At 39.9% G+C, this 17500-nt stretch overlaps 1 protein-coding gene across 1 annotated transcript in view; it reads right to left on the reverse strand.

The window, feature by feature from the left end:
* Positions 1 to 17500, reverse strand: part of arhgap44b (Rho GTPase activating protein 44b) — a 56149-nt gene that overhangs the window by 14980 nt on the left and 23669 nt on the right. The window contains exons 2-14 of the mRNA XM_056243388.1: positions 7776 to 7815; positions 7573 to 7692; positions 6022 to 6098; positions 5211 to 5322; positions 4540 to 4616; positions 4206 to 4323; positions 3543 to 3611; positions 3388 to 3469; positions 2298 to 2425; positions 1427 to 1538; positions 1261 to 1342; positions 1074 to 1154; positions 213 to 326 (exon numbers count right to left, since the gene is read on the reverse strand). Coding sequence (XP_056099363.1) covers positions 213 to 326; positions 1074 to 1154; positions 1261 to 1342; positions 1427 to 1538; positions 2298 to 2425; positions 3388 to 3469; positions 3543 to 3611; positions 4206 to 4323; positions 4540 to 4616; positions 5211 to 5322; positions 6022 to 6098; positions 7573 to 7692; positions 7776 to 7815 — 1212 coding nt within the window. The remainder of the gene's footprint in view (positions 1 to 212; positions 327 to 1073; positions 1155 to 1260; positions 1343 to 1426; positions 1539 to 2297; positions 2426 to 3387; positions 3470 to 3542; positions 3612 to 4205; positions 4324 to 4539; positions 4617 to 5210; positions 5323 to 6021; positions 6099 to 7572; positions 7693 to 7775; positions 7816 to 17500) is intronic.

The following is a 17500-nucleotide window of genomic DNA, read 5'->3' on the forward strand; positions in this document are numbered from 1 at the left end:
TTGTCCAGTATAAAAGTCATTACGCCTATGGAATGTCCTCATATATCACAAAAACAAAGCTGTGTGTGTGTGTGTGTGTGTGTGTGTGTGTGTGTGTGTGTGTGTGTGACTGTGTGTGTGTGTGTGTGTGTGTGTGTGTGTGTGTGTGTGACTGTGTGTGTGTGTGTGTGTGTGTGTGTGACTGTGTGTGTGTGTGTGTGTGTGTCACTCACCCGTCCGCTCGCGCCCACAACAGGTTCGGCCCCAGGACGATCGCAATGTTTCCTGGCGTCATTTTATTATAATCTTGATACTCGTTCAGTTTGGCGAGAAATTTAATCAAATACCTGGAAATGAAACAGTGATTCATGACAGTCTGAAAACTCTGACAACAAATACACATTAGTTTATTAAACTTACTGATAAATTTGTACAAATTTAAGAAGATGTATACCCAAGTATACACTTTATAAATATATATACACATACACACATTTTTTAATTATATACTCTCATACTATATATAAATTATATAATATATTTAGTGCTGTCAAATCAATTAATCTCATCTAACATAAAAGTTTGTAAATATATATATATTTACACACACACATTTATTATATATTTAAAAAAAATTATGTTAGATGAGACAAATTTAATTGACAGCACTACTTATATATGTATATATAATATATTAAAAATAAATACATAAAATTATTAAATGTAAAAACATAATATGTAAAGTATACTGTATGTAAATAAATATATATTGAAACAATTTAAACAAAATTATTATATTAAATTATTATATATAAAAATGTTTAATATTAAATTATATACTATATAAAAATACATATAAAATATAAATACATATTTATTTTCATATTTTATAAAAAAAAAAAAAATGTGTCTTTATATATTATATAATTTATATGTATAATTATGTTTGGCCTTTTTGCTATTATTCGTAGGACAGTAAAGTGAGGGTGATGGAGAGGTTGGGCTCGTGAGATCACACACAGCTCTGGTGTCCGGCTCACACACTTTGCTATGCATGATGGGAAATGCAGGTTTTGTGGGATCTTTGGACTCACCTGAAGTTGTTGCTGTTTGCTGAGGGAAGCCTCTCACAGGTGGATAACAGAGCCTGCAGACGCTGGTCCTGATCCGTGATACTACACACACACACAACACACACACACACGCTCCTGAGTAATTCCACCAGCACACTAACCATCAGTAACCAACTATGCTTGAGGACGAGTGTTAGTTTTCTCTCACTTTGATGCCTGAATCCACTCCTCATAGAGGTCAAAGGTCAGCAGGGGTTCGGGCAGTTCCCGCAGGTATGATTTCAGAGCGCCTGAAACACACAGCAGCAACACCGTGAGTCGAGATCAGGAGTGTGTGTGTGTCTCAGTTCAACATGAGCGGAGGGGAATCTCACCTGCAATCGCGTGAGGATCGATGGAATATTCCTGAAAGTCCAACACGCCGCAGTCTAGTGACGCCTTCAGCTTCTTCAGCTTCGAGGCAGACGGAGCGACTCGGAACAAACCCTGACACACACACACACACACACACACACACACACACACACACACACACACACATACGCACAAGCACGCACACACGCAGACACACACACACACAAGCACGCAGACACACACACACACACACACACACACGGACGGACGCACACGTACGCACAAGCACGCACACACGCAGACACACACACACACACACACACACATGGACGCACACACACACAAACGTATGCACAAGCACGCACACACGCAGACACACACCCCATATTGAAAATTAGAATATTGTGAAAAGGTTTTCATATCTATAAGCCATAATCATCAAAATTATAACAAATAAAGGCTTGAAATATCTCACTTTGCATGTAATGAGTCTATATAATATATTAGTTTCAACTTAGTTTTAAGTTGAATTACTGAAATAAATGAACTTTTGCACGATATTCTAATTTTTCGCGTTTCACCTGTATATATAAATTAAATATTTAAAATTATTAAATGATTATATAAATAAATAAAACAAATATGGAAAATTTAACTAATTAAATGATAAAAATGCCCAATTAAAATTATTTACAAATAAAAACAACTAAAAAAATATAAAACATTTTACATGTTTCCCTGCATGTCATGTGAACCGTAACCGACATCAGAGAATCGTGAACATGCCAATGTGAACTTAAATTATGAAACTATTATCTTCCAGTCAGCACAACTCTCTGCTTTATAATATCAGTATATGATTCCTCTACATGTGTTGCAGCGCAGCTTCACCTCCTCCTGCAGGCCACAGTCCATCAGCACCGTCACACACGCCTCGATGGGGAACGCGATGTCTCTGCCGCTCAGAGTCAGGTGATCCTCCAGAGGCTTCCCGTAACACGGCTTCTCCACCCACGACTCTGGACACACACATACACACACTGTTCACCAGCTGAACGACTCCACAGACCACACTCAGGGTTCAGACGACGATCAATGACATATTAAAATATTACAATATATAATAATATTAAAATGAGAGAGATCTGATGCCACATCCTAGACTGAAAGCTATACGATTCATCAAAGTAAAACCAAAAACTTGGAAACTTGGAAAGACTGCAATTTAATCAAATTAATAAGTGAAGTTTGTAATGAAAAATAAAATAATGTTTTTTTATTGGATTTTATTTTTAAACAATTTAAAATATCTTAAATATATAAACATATATATATATATATATATATATATAAAAATCATATTCAAATAAAAATATAAAAATTATTAAAAAACACAAAATAGGAAATATATTTAAAATTATATATACATTTATGTATTAATTTTTATTAAATAAAATATTTTATATATATATTATATACATGTTAGGCCTGTCACGATCATGAATGTTGTACTAATGATTAATTGTCATACAAATAAATGTAATTCTGTTTCGCTTGGATTAAAACTATAATTAAAGATTAAAATACTACAAATAAAATTATTTACTAAATTGCAGTGAAAATGAATCATATTCATATAATTAATTATAATATAATACGATACGATATAATATAATATAAAGGAAGACCTTTGACTATCTCTGTCTACTTTACAACAGTTTTAAATATTGTTTATTCTTTACTCTGTCAGATTACGACGACTCCTCTTCTTATCACACCGGAAAAAGGAAACATGTTATTGTCCATTTGATGACATTTCTGGATGTGATTATTATCATTATTATTTTACAGCTATCTTGTGCAGTCCAACAAACAAGCAGAGGAACCCTGGATTTGTTTTTAAAACCACATTTTAAACCTCAATCCCATTTGTTATCTTTCTCAGTTCATCGTTTCTGCTGGTCATTGATGATTTTCTCACCCTGTTGAGCTTTAATCTGCGGGAGAACGTTCTGGAGCAACTCCAGAGACTTCTTGTGATACTCGGCCTGAACCTCGATCAGCTGCAGACAGCGAGACACAGAGGCGTTAATAATGAAACGAGAGGCTGTTCATCTAAATGATTAACACACTCACCGTCTGGAAGTAGTTTGCATAATCCATTTCTTTGGCCACGAAACTATACATGTCCGCTGAGAGCTGATCCTGGAAAACAGCAACATTAAAAATGATGAGAAAGAGAAGAACAGTTCGGTGAGATTTCACGTAGTGATATTGCGCAAAGCTTCTGTGTTGCACGTCACACGTAGGCTCTCTATTGGCCGACGCTGGTCATGTGATGCGTGTGACGTACACCTGAAGCGCTGCGCTGTTACACTACGTGAACTCACTCGAGGCCCACAGAGAAGGACATGAAGAGTTGAATAAAGTCGTTATTTTTGTTTGTTTTTTGCGCACAGAAAGTATTCTCGTCGCTTGATAAACTTAAGGTTGAGCCGCTGTAGTCACTCGGACTATTTTAAGAAGCCTATGGAGGAGTGATCCAGCTCTCAGATTTAATCAAAAATATCTTAATTTGTGTTCCGAAGATGAAGGAAAGTCTTACGGGGTTGAACAACATGAGGGAGAGTCATTACTGACAGAGTTTACATTTTGGGGTGAACTATCCCTTTAACCTACAATAGCATACTTCTACACGTGAAACTTGAAAAATTAGAATAGAGAGATCGAGAATAGAGAGAGAGAGAGAGAGAGAGAGAGAGAGAGAGAGAGAGAGAGAGAGAGATAAGCTCCACCCACTCTACAGATCTCCATGCGATTGGCCGCCTCCTCCATCTCCTCCCTGAGGGCGTCGGCTTTGGCCCCGATGGGTGTTTCCTTATTAGACAGAGTTGAAGATTTGGATGATTGGTGCCACCTAGAGTTGGGAGGAGAGAACGGCGTATTAAAAACACATTTGCCTCCTAAATCAAAATGTGAGATACTATAGATACATAATGCAATGCACTCAACTTAAGAAGGTAAACATATTTTAGTTTAATTTGCAAGCTGTTTTACAAGCTCGTAAAAACATATATTTTTTTCTTTTTATATAATATGATTAATATATAATATAATTGTACATGTATCTCACCGTGCGCGAGCAGAATCCATGTCCAGTACCAGTTTGGCTAAATGTTTTCTTTGCTTTTGAATGTTGGGAATTTCAACCTTTGAGGAAGCAAAAGAAAAAATAAACGGACGACAGAATGAACACATCTAATTGCTTTTATAAAACATGTACACAAATGTTCATTGTATAACACATTATTCTGAATAAAGCTGATGAAATGTCCTCTCTCTGTCTAAAATAATAAAAATTTAAAACATAAAAAGTACAATAAATACATAAATAATTGTCAAATAAAAAGAAAACACTAACTAAAATTATGAAATATTTTATTTGTTTATCTGCATGAATGTGTTGTTAAATTATTGGAATATTATCTCAAAAATCAGTGGAGCTATAAAGCAAATATTTTAGCTCGGCCTTTGACTGGATTGACCAATCAGCATCCAGGACCACAACTGTCTGTTGTATTATTTACATTACATTATTGTAAATAAAAAAATGACAAGGAATTTGAGTCCAAAGTTGGCCATAAAACAATGAAAATGAAATGTGAGTACTGTTAATTATTGTGAAAAAACTGGTTTATCTAAGTTCAGTATTAAGAACATACACACACACACACACACACACACACTCACTCACTCACACACTCACTCACACACTCACTCACACACTCACTCACACACACACACCTCAGAGAGTGTGTAGAGCGGATCCACGACGTCTCCCTCAATCTGGAGTTCGAAGAGCTGAAGTTCTTGAGCGAGTCTCTCTTGTGTCTCTCCACAGATCCTCAGCATCTTGCTACACAAACACATTCAGAGTAAACATTAGCACAGATGAGATCCTTTACAGTGCCTCTATTATGCGTTTCGGGAGATGACCTTTCATGTATAAAAGGACGGCAAAGTTTTAAAGATCAAAGATAAATGGAGTTTTTCTCTCCTAAAAGAAAGAATCGATTCCGAACTAAAACGAGTCGTCAGTAATTTCAGTCTCACTTCTCGCTGAACCTGCTGTGTAACTCATTTGCATAATGCCAGCCTGTGGTCCTGATTGGCTGAAGAGCGTCTCTAAGCTCCGCTCTCAAACACTGTAGTGTATCTGAGACTGGAAGAGTTCGGCTCGTGTTGTTCATGTCGAGGAGACGCTGTTTTCTGAGATTGAGACGGTGAAACCCACGCCATCGTCACTGTTCGTATCACTGTGATCAAGAGCTGAGATTCAGATATGATAATGAGCGTTTGCTTTCTGACCAATCACAGCAGAGCAGCTCTCAGAGAGGCGGAGCTTAGAGAGACTGAATCCTCGATGGAAGTGTTTCAGACACTGAGAGGAAAGAGCTGAAGCTGCAGTGGAGATTATGAGGAAGTGTTTATGACATTGTATGCATGTAAAACTATTATTGGAGACTCTAAAACAACATTATGAGCGTTTAATAACAGCATAATAGGGGCACTTTAAGCAGCATCTCATTGTGAAGTGTTTGAGAGCGTCTCTCACCCCAGCAGAGAATCATCCCCGAGAACAGCGGCTCCTTCCACCAGACACTGAGCCAGAGACGTCAGAGGAAGCTTCTTCTGCTCGCAAACACACGCTCGGTCAAGTTTCATGGGAAAAACAATATTTAAAAGTAGAAGTAGATTGCTCACAAAAGTGATACATTTTGAGGTTATTTATTTAAACAGCCATGAACATTGTAATGAAATGAAGAAACGAATGAATTAAAAGTTTGATCGTTATCTCTTATCTATATCTGTTGGGCTTTTTTTCCAATGCAAACTAAATTAAAGTCATTAATTACATTAATTGAATTTTAGTGACAAAACTCGCTTCGTTTCGAGACGGACACTGAGAATAATGATGATTTGCAGTTCGGTAAAAGAATCACATGTTCAGGATCCGCTCTGAATGATTCAGTGAGTCGATTCAATGAATTACTTGATTCATTTATTTTAATTACATTTTATGAATTAAACAACTCATTAACATATTTAATCACTAGGGAAAAAAACGTAATAACCTGTAAAATATTAAAGTATTAATCAATAATGTAAGACTATATACAGGTGAAACTTGAAAAATTAGAATATGGTGCAAAAGTTCATTTATTTCAGTGATTCAACTTAAAAGGTGAAACTAATATATTATATAGACTCATTACATGCAAAGTGAGATATTTCAAGCCTTTATTTGTTATCATTTTGATGATTATGGCTTACAGATATGAAAACCCCAAATTCAAAATTAGAATATTATGAAAAGGTTTTCATATCTGTAAGCCATAATCATCAAAATTATAACAAATAAAGGCTTGACATAATAATATATTAGTTTCACCTTTTAAGTTGAATTACTGAAATAAATGAACTTTTGCACCATACTCTAATTTTTTGAGTTTCACCCGTATAATAATGTATTGATTATTAAAGATTGATTCTTAAAGTGAATGACTCGTTAAAAGAACCGGCTCAAATGAGTTCATGAAAACATGTGCAGACCACGTTTAAACCCAAAAACCAAAAGTTGCTCGTGTTGCATTTATAGAAAATTAAAAAATTTAAAAAAGGAGAGAAGAGAGAACTGAAAAAAAAAAGACAATTACAAATAAATAAATACTGTTTTTATCTAAATCTGTTGAGCTCTTTTCAATGCAAAGAATGAGAGTCGGTTCCACAAAACAAGTAAATGTATTTATTAAAGTAAATTCATGTCATAAATTACATTCATGAAATTTCAGTGACAAAACTCGCTTTATTTTTCGAGACGGACACTGAGAATAATGATGAAGTGAGTCGATTCAACGAATGACTGAATTGATTTTTAAGTTTGATTAGATTTTATGAATTAAACAACAACTCATAAACATACTTAATCACTAGAAAGTATTAAACAATAATGCAAGACATTTCTCTTTATATAGAACCTTTTTTGCATAAAGGGGTCTTTAAAATTGAGTCAAGAGTTCTATAATGATTCTAAAAGTGAATGACTCGTTAAAAGAATGAGTTCTGAATGATGTGAACATGAACACACACACACACACACACTTACTGGAGGCGACCTGACGGAGCGCTTGTCCACGTCCACAGCCTGTTGACCCTGAAGACATGCGGTCAGCTTCTTGTGTGTGCTGTGAGACACCTGCTTAACTAGCTCCAGACGCTTCTCTGCCTGCACACACACACACACACACACACACACTCAGAGAGGAGCACACACATCTAGACCTCACACACATGAACCGCTTCACTCACCTGCAGCAGATCATCACTCAGGACTTCTGTCTTCTCTGCCCTGGAGACACACAGTAAACGTTCATCAGCGTGTGTGTGTGTGTGTGTGAACACTAATCATCCGTGACACAAAACTAATATTGACACAGAGAGCGAATGAGAGAAAGAGGAAGGAGCCTGATAACAATTATCACATGACAGACACAGTCGTTCTGTCCGGTTCACGTCAGGTCGAGTTATTAATTGTGGGTTTATCACATTAAAACCTGTAAACAACATGTTTGGATCCACATGATTACAATTAAATGAGTGAATATGAGATTTTTTAGGACCATCTTTTGCAATGACAATGAAACACATTTTCTCTCAAAAATCTCATCAGTAAATTGTGTACATAAATAAATGTGTCAAACAAAATTTACATTCCAATAGTGAGAATTTTGTGGGAATTCATGAAAATAATGTCACGACAAAACATCTTAACGGTCCTAAAAATAGTTCTTTTTGTTTTGTCTTTGTTTTCTTTATGCACAATATAATTGCTTATTTTTTCTTTTTATGTTGGGCTGAAATTCACGACATTCACACATCTTCAAAAAGCAAGACACCCTGAGTTTAAAACTGAACCATCCGCCACACACACACACACACACACACACTTCAAACACTAAAACAATGTGTGTTCAATACAGAGCAAGAGAATATTGATCAAATGCATTGATCATGTGGCAGAAGGCCATGGAAATAATTGAGTAATATCAAGCCTCTTATCAGCAGGAGTTTTGCTCTTACGTCTGGTGGAGATGTGAAGCCTTCTCTTCCACATGATGAGCACAGCCCGAGTGTGTGTGTGTGTGTGTGTGTGTGTGTGTGTGTGTGTGTGTGTGTGTGTGTGTGTGTGTGTGTGTGTGTGTGTGTGTGTGTGTGTGTGAGTGAGAGAGAGAGTGACAGACTGACAGGTTGAGACCAGACCGGCAGGTACAACAAGAGCTAATGTAAACTCACTGTTTATCTTTCAAACACACACACACACACACACACAACCACACACACACACACGTTTGCACACACACACTTTCAGAATGAGCACATACCACAGACCTCTATACAGCTTTATATATAGGATTTATAATACAGTATATATATATTATAAATACTACAGAATAACACAAACACACACTAACCCTAACATAAATATTACTGCATTTTATAATACAAATATAAATATTAAAAATTTTGCAAATGAGGATGTCCTTTGGAAACACTAAAATTATACAGACACATCCATTCACTGAACATTAGGTTTAAAAAACATTTTTTTATGCTTTTGAAAGAGTCACTTCCGCATTTATTTGATCAAAATACTGTAAAATAGTGAAATATTATTCTAATGTAAATCATCTGTTTTCTATGTGAATATATAGTAAAGTGTAATTTATTCCTGTGATCAAAGCTGAATTTTCAGCATCATTACTCCAGTCTTCAGTGTCACATGATCCTTCAGAAATCACTCTAATATGAGGATCTGATGCTCAAGAAACATTTATGATTATTTGAAAACTTTGATGGAAAGTGGAAACTGTGATGCATTTTATTTTTCAGGATTCTTTGATGAATAGAAAGTTCAAAAGATGTGTGAGTGTGTGTGTGTTTGTGTGTGAGAGAGAGAGAGATTCTGTGTGTGTGTGTGTGTGTGTGTGTGTGTGTGTGTGTGTGTGTGTGTGAATCCCTGATATCTTGACACACACACACACACACACATCATGTCCAGCATTGCTCCAGTAGGGGGCGCACTGACATCTGCCACTGAGTGACAATGAAGGAAAGAAGGCATGAATGAACAAATAAAGTGTGGAAGTTTGAGAACAGCAATGAACAAGCTTCACATAAGCAGCTGATACTGAAGATCAGAGGACAACTATGAAGTTCTGAGTTCATACACACACACACACACACACACACACACAGCAGCAGAGGGTTTTTCTGATTGTCCTGCAGTTCCAGTGAAGGCATGTGTGTTTAAAGTGTGTCATGAACCATTAGACACAATACAAACAACTGTGTGTTTGTGTTCACATCATGGACAGGAAAGACGAGTTCTTAAAACATACACATAAATAATACAGAATATACACAATATTAATCACATAAAACATTTGCAGGCACACACACACACTCTCTCTCTCTCACACACAGTAATCCAGGCAGCCTTGAACAGCTCTATAAGATTTAAATCCCTGATAGACACAAACAGACACACTCACACTCACACTCACACACACACACCAGGGCCGGATTAACCATTAGGGCAACTGGGCACTTGCCCAGGGGCCCATGACATCTAAGGGGCCCTGGGCACCAGGGGCGGAGTGGCAATCGGGAGAGGCCGCGAGGGCCGGTCTGATAAAATGTATTCATTGCAAGTTCGCCATGCGCACTTGTGGCCCAAGCGAGGGGAAGGAAAAAAAATATTTTAGATAACGGAGCGTATATTTGCACTAAGTGCCTGTCTTTTTACCAAAAAGACGCCCGTCACGGGATAGCTACAGTGGCGTAGGTCGTAGCGCGCGAGCTGCTTGATAATAGCTTTTGATGCGCTCGACCCGAGTTCGAATCCGCTTTTTGCCGAACTCTCTCTTCTCCCTTTTCCCAACACATATGAGATGTAAAATGTATAACCTAACATAAAGGTCTCTAGCGTTATATTTTGCCAACGAAATAAAATCGAAACCATGATATGGCTTTGTGCCTTTATAAAACAGCACAAGACTTTAAGAATAGGCATCCTGTGTGTGCTGGGTGATTTAAAGAAAAGTGTGCACTTTGCTCACGCGATCAGCATGGTTATCTGGTGTTTTCTCCTAAATAAAAGCTCATGGGTTTCTTGCAAGTGAAGAAATTAGGACAAAAGTATTTTAATTTTCCTGTATTATAGTGTAATGTAGACTAAAATATACTTTTGAAATATTCATTTTCATTTATAGTACATTTATAGGCTATACGGATTTTACGTCATAGGAATAATTATATAAATCATTATTACAGTATTATAATAATTGTTTGGCATCCTAAAACACCATTGATAATGTAATGTAGACTGAGACTCTCATAACTAAAAAGATGTTTGAGCCCTCTTTATTGTCCTGGTACAAATCAATGCTTTTTCTTTGTTCAACGAGCAGTTCATGGGTTGAAGCTCTTAATTTTGATCTCTCAAAGAGCACCAGATTGATGCATTTAACCTTAAAATGTACAACATTTTCTTGCGGGGGAGCATGCCCCCGAACCCCCCTAGAGGCACAGAGGTCCACCCAACGTAGTTTTACAAATTCCTATGGGAAAGAACGACCATTTAGGAACTTTACTCCAGCATAGTACAACAAAGTTCCTTTTAAGTCAGTAGAACTGTAAATGCCATATTAAAATGTCCTTGGGCAAAATATACATTTGGCCTGCCTAAGAGGGGGCCTACAAGACATTGTGCCCAGGGCCCTCTGAACTCTTAATCCGGCCCTGACACACACACATATATTAGAGATGCTCAATTATACGCAAAGGCAAAAATCATGCATTATGGATTCTTGAAATATCAACCTTTTTTAAAGTGCCCATATTATGCTGTTATTAAAGGCTCCTAATGTTGTTTTAGAGTCTCCTATAATAGTTTTTACATTTACATTTATGCATTCGGCAGACGCTTTTATCCGAAGTGAGTTACATAGCATTACAAGGTAGAAATTTACATTCTTATCAGTTGAGTTCTTGCTTTCCCTGGGAATCGAACCCATGACCTTGGCGTTGCAAGCGCCAGCGCTCTACTGTTTGAGGGGTCTTATGAACCTAAACCCGCGTGAACACACTGCATTAAACCAAATACACAAAATAATGTTATTTTTAGAACCGTCATATGATATGACCCCTTTAATGTCCTCATAATCTCCACTGCAGCTTCAGCTCTTTCCTCTCAGTGTCTGAAACACTTTCATCAAGGATTCAGTCTCTCTAAGCCCCGCCTCTCTGAGAGCTGCTCTGCTGTGATTGGTCAGAAAGCAAACGCTCATTATCATATCTGAATCTCAGCTCTTGATCACAGTGATACGAACAGTGACGATGGCGTGGGTTTCACCGTCTCAATCTCAGAAAACAGCGTCTCCTCGACACGAACAACACGAGCCGAACTCTTCCAGTCTCAGATACACTACAGTGTTTGAGGGCGGAGCCAAGTATGAAAAGTAATCTTACTTAAGATTTCTTTAAATCAGTAAAATGAAAAGTAAAACATAAATTACAAATAAATTAGATCTAAATTAAACAATGACTATGTTGTGGTACACTTCCACAATCCACTGAACATGTACTAACATGTATTTAATATATAAAAATCACTGGTAGGGAGTGAATTTGAGCTTTTATGAATTTTTAACAATCATTGCAAAATGCGACAATATAATTGTAAATTGTAATTTGTTAAATAAATTTGTTTATATATATATAGTTGTGGATTAATACTGAATTAAAAATGCAATATTATAGCATACTGCATAGTGTTTCACATAATATTTTATAAAAAATAATAGTCTACAGCCATTAGAAATAACTCTATTGTGACATCTCAGATTCTACACACACGTAACACACACACACACACACACACACACACACACACACACACACACAGCTATTGCACAAACTTCTGTTGTTTACAGCTAGTCACAGTGACAGCTGACCATGACATCATTTGAAATATTAAACAAACACGTAATAAAAATCAACGTAAACTACAACACATTTGGATGAAGGCGACTCTCGTAGAGCAGAACTGGACCACAACATTTTACTGATCATGAAAGTGAGTCCACGTTTATGGTCCTGCAACCGTAAAGATGTTCCACCAGCGGACGCTCAGAAGACGAAGCAAACGTCCGCTAGCCCAGCGGCCACACAGAGCCGGATAAACACTCATGTTCCTGCTACTGCCTGACCTTTACACTCACTCATGAGTAAACACAATTATAGAGAGAATACACAAGCATTTGTGGTCAATTATATATTTTAGAGCAGAGTATAAAATATAACATTTTATTAATTTTCCTGACTTTTCCTGACCTTGACCTTGACCACAGTTTTTCTACACCTTTTGACTAAGAAATTTCCACACTGCAAAAAAACATAAGTTTTTAATTAGTATTTTTTGTCTCGATTTTGGGGTTAAAATTTAGGGGAAATAAAAAAAACCCCAAAAGACTTGTTTTCATAGATTGTGTTTTACAATCAATGTGTTTTAAAGTTTATTTTGTCTTACTGCACTGGAAGAGCTTTTCATGTTTTAAGTATAAACAAGCTAAAAACAATTAAAGGTGCAGTAAGTGATTTCTGAGAAACAGACACGCCCCTCCCTTCATTGCTCCACCCCAACATGAATGAATACGCAATGCAAGAATGGATGTCTCTTTATCATGGCTGAAGGGAAGCAAAATGCTTCAAAATGCGACACATGAGTGGACACGCCCCCTTACTGCTGATTGGCTCTCTCTCTATCCTCCCCATCACGAGTGGACACGCCCCCTACTGCTGATTGGCTCTCTCTCTCTCCTCCCCATCACGAGTGGACACGCCCCCTACTGCTGATTGGCTCTCTCTCTCTCCTCCCCCATCATGAGTGGACACGCCCCTAACTACTGATTGGCTTTCTCTCCTCCTCCATCATGAGTGGACACGCCCCCTACTGCTTATTGCCTCACTCTCTCTCCTCCCCCATCATGAGTGGACACGCCCCCTACTGCTGATTGGCTTTCTCTCCTCCCCCATCATGAGTGGACACGCCCCCTACTGCTGATTGGCTCTCTCTCTCTCCTCCCCCATCATGAGTGGACACGCCCCCTACTGCTGATTGGCTCTCTCTCTCCTCCCCCATCATGAGTGGACACGCCCCCTACTGCTGATTGGCTCTCTCTCTCTCTCCTCCCCCATCATGAGTGGACACACCCCCTACTGCTGATTGGCTCTCTCTCTCTCCTCCCCCATCATGAGTGGACACACCCCCTACTGCTGATTGGCTCTCTCTCTCTCCTCCCCCATCATGAGTGGACACGCCCCCTACTGCTGATTGGCTCTCTCTCTCCTCCCCCATCATGAGTGGACACGCCCCCTACTGCTGATTGGCTCTCTCTCTCTCCTCCCCCATCATGAGTGGACACACCCCCTACGGCTGATTGGCTCTCTCTCTCTCCTCCCCCATCATGAGTGGACACACCCCCTACTGCTGATTGGCTCTCTCTCTCTCCTCCCCCATCATGAGTGGACACGCCCCCTACTGCTGATTGGCTCTCTCTCTCTCCTCCCCCATCATGAGTGGACACGCCCCCTACTGCTGATTGGCTCTCTCTCTCTCTCCTCCCCCATCATGAGTGGACACACCCCCTACTGCTGATTGGCTCTCTCTCTCTCCTCCCCCATCATGAGTGGACACACCCCCTACTGCTGATTGGCTCTCTCTCTCTCCTCCCCCATCATGAGTGGACACGCCCCCTACTGCTGATTGGCTCTCTCTCTCCTCCCCCATCATGAGTGGACACGCCCCCTACTGCTGATTGGCTCTCTCTCTCTCTCCTCCCCCATCATGAGTGGACACACCCCCTACTGCTGATTGGCTCTCTCTCTCTCCTCCCCCATCATGAGTGGACACACCCCCTACTGCTGATTGGCTCTCTCTCTCTCCTCCCCCATCATGAGTGGACACGCCCCCTACTGCTGATTGGCTCTCTCTCTCTCCTCCCCCATCATGAGTGGACACGCCCCCTACTGCTGATTGGCTCTCTCTCTCTCCTCCCCCATCATGAGTGGACACACCCCCTACTGCTGATTGGCTCTCTCTCTCTCCTCCCCCATCATGAGTGGACACGCCCCCTACTGCTGATTGGCTCTCTCTCTCTCCTCCCCCATCATGAGTGGACACACCCCCTACTGCTGATTGGCTCTCTCTCTCTCCTCCCCCATCATGAGTGGACACACCCCCTACTGCTGATTGGCTCTCTCTCTCTCCTCCCCCATCATGAGTGGACACGCCCCCTACTGCTGATTGCCTCACTCTCTCTCCTCCCCCATCATGAGTGGACACGCCCCCTACTGCTGATTGGCTCACTCTCTCTCAATTCTCTCTCCTGATTCACTTTCAATAGCGTTTCTTCATGAAAACTAGATCAGAATTTCTCAAAGTCAGCTGAGCATTATAATAATAATTTTCATTAATATAAGATTTTTTTGAATTTCCATGACTATTCCTGCCCTGGAAATCACAGTTTTTTAAAGTCCTAGACATTTCCAGGTTTTTCACGTCTGTGGGAATTCTGTCTACTGGACTTTTCTGTGTATGAAGTTATAAAATCTGACTTGCCGATGTGTCATTATTCTGCATCAGATGTGATTCTGTCTTATACAGCTGGGTGGAGTAAACAAACACCCCATCGGACGAGCTAAACCATGTCAAACACCGATTAACCAGCAGCGTGAGGTTACCACGCTATTTCCATCAATCCACACAGAGGTTTGTGTTTGACAGTGAATTACGTAAAGTGATTTCTAATGCGTGTAATCTGATTAAAGGTGAAACTCACCTGCTAACTCTGACTGTGTGTGTGTGTGTGTGTGTGTTTTCCCACAGTGAGCGGCAGGTGAAAGGCAGGTGTGGTTGGCATTAGCACACAAACACACCGTCAGAACCGTGCCTGAGATCTCAGCGTCTCTGATTCACCCTGAAAACCACCCAACACACACACACGGGAAAACACCAGTGATGCGTCTCAGTAAAGTCAACTCTCATTAAATCAGTCACAAGCAGAAGAGATTCACATGACGCCTTGCATTACAGCATCTTGATAATGACACATTTATACAGAGAGAAATAACACGCCCATTCTCCTGAGACACACACACACAACACACACACAACACAGAGGGAAAACAGAGGGATTTTATAGCTCAAGAATATATTCATATGAAAACTGATCTGATGAAAACAGTCTTACGATGATCACAGATGGACGGACAGATGGATGATAGATGACGGTGACTAAGTTATATCAGAATTTTATTTTTGTGAAAACTGTTCAGGCCTAATGAAGTCGTCTGCTCATGTGTGTATCAGTAAATGTGTGAGGTGTGTATGTGAGAGTGTGTGTGTGTGTGTGTGTGTGTGTTAGGTGTACGTGAGTTTGAAGTGATTCCCTTTCAATTCCCTTCCCTGCTCAACTCCAGCAGGAGAACATGTGCGTCTGTTCCGCTCCGCAGACACACACACACACACACACACTCACAACTGTCCATGAAGCGAGACATGATGACACACACACAACTGTCCATGAAGCGAGACATGATGACACACACACACACACACACAACTGTCCATGAAGCGAGACATGATGACACACACACAACTGTCCATGAAGCGAGACATGATGACACACACACACACACACACACACACAACTGTCCATGAAGCGAGACATGATGACACACACACACACACACACACACAACTGTCCATGAAGCGAGACATGATAACACACACACACACACAGATAACTGTCCATGAAGCGAGACATGATGACACACACACACACACACACACACAACTGTCCATGAAGCGAGACATGATGACACACACACACACACACACAACTGTCCATGAAGCGAGACATGATAACACACACACACACACACACACAGATAACTGTCCATGAAGCGAGACATGATAACACACACACACACACACAGATAACTGTCCATGAAGCGAGACATGATGACACACACACACACACACACACAACTGTCCATGAAGCGAGACATGACGACACACACACACACACACAGATAACTGTCCATGAAGCGAGACATGATGACACACACACACACACACACACAACTGTCCATGAAGCGAGACATGACGACACACACACACACACACAGATAACTGTCCATGAAGCGAGACATGATGACACACACACACACACACACACAACTGTCCATGAAGCGAGACATGACGACACACACACACACACACAACTGTCCATGAAGCGAGACATGATGACACACACACACACACAACAGTCCATGAAGCAAGACATGATAACACACACACACACACACACAACTGTCCATGAAGCGAGACATGATGACACACACACACACACAACTGTCCATGAAGCGAGACATGATGACACACACACACACACACACACACACAACTGTCCATGAAGCGAGACATGATAACACACACACAACTGTCCATGAAGCGAGACATGATGACACACACACACACACACAACTGTCCATGAAACGAGACATGACGACACACACACACACACACACAACTGTCCATGAAGCGAGACATGATCACACACACACACACACACACACACACACACAGTCCATGAAGCGAGACATGATGACACACACACACACACACAACTGTCCATGAAGCGAGACATGATGACACACACACACACACACACACACAACTGTCCATGAAACGAGACATGACGACACACACACACACACACACAACTGTCCATGAAGCGAGACATGATCACACACACACACACACACACACACAGTCCATGAAGGGAGACATGATAACACACACACACACACACAAACACACACACAGCCATCTCACAGAAACTGATCACTGTTACCTCGTTTCCACCAAAAAAGAACTGGTGCTGGTTCAAAGTTGGTTCAACTAAGTT

This window comes from Rhinichthys klamathensis, unplaced genomic scaffold, assembly GCF_029890125.1.
Source record: "Rhinichthys klamathensis goyatoka isolate OS25496 unplaced genomic scaffold, OSU_Roscu_1.1 h1tg000789l_1, whole genome shotgun sequence".
Classification (NCBI taxonomy): Eukaryota; Metazoa; Chordata; class Actinopteri; order Cypriniformes; family Leuciscidae; genus Rhinichthys; species Rhinichthys klamathensis.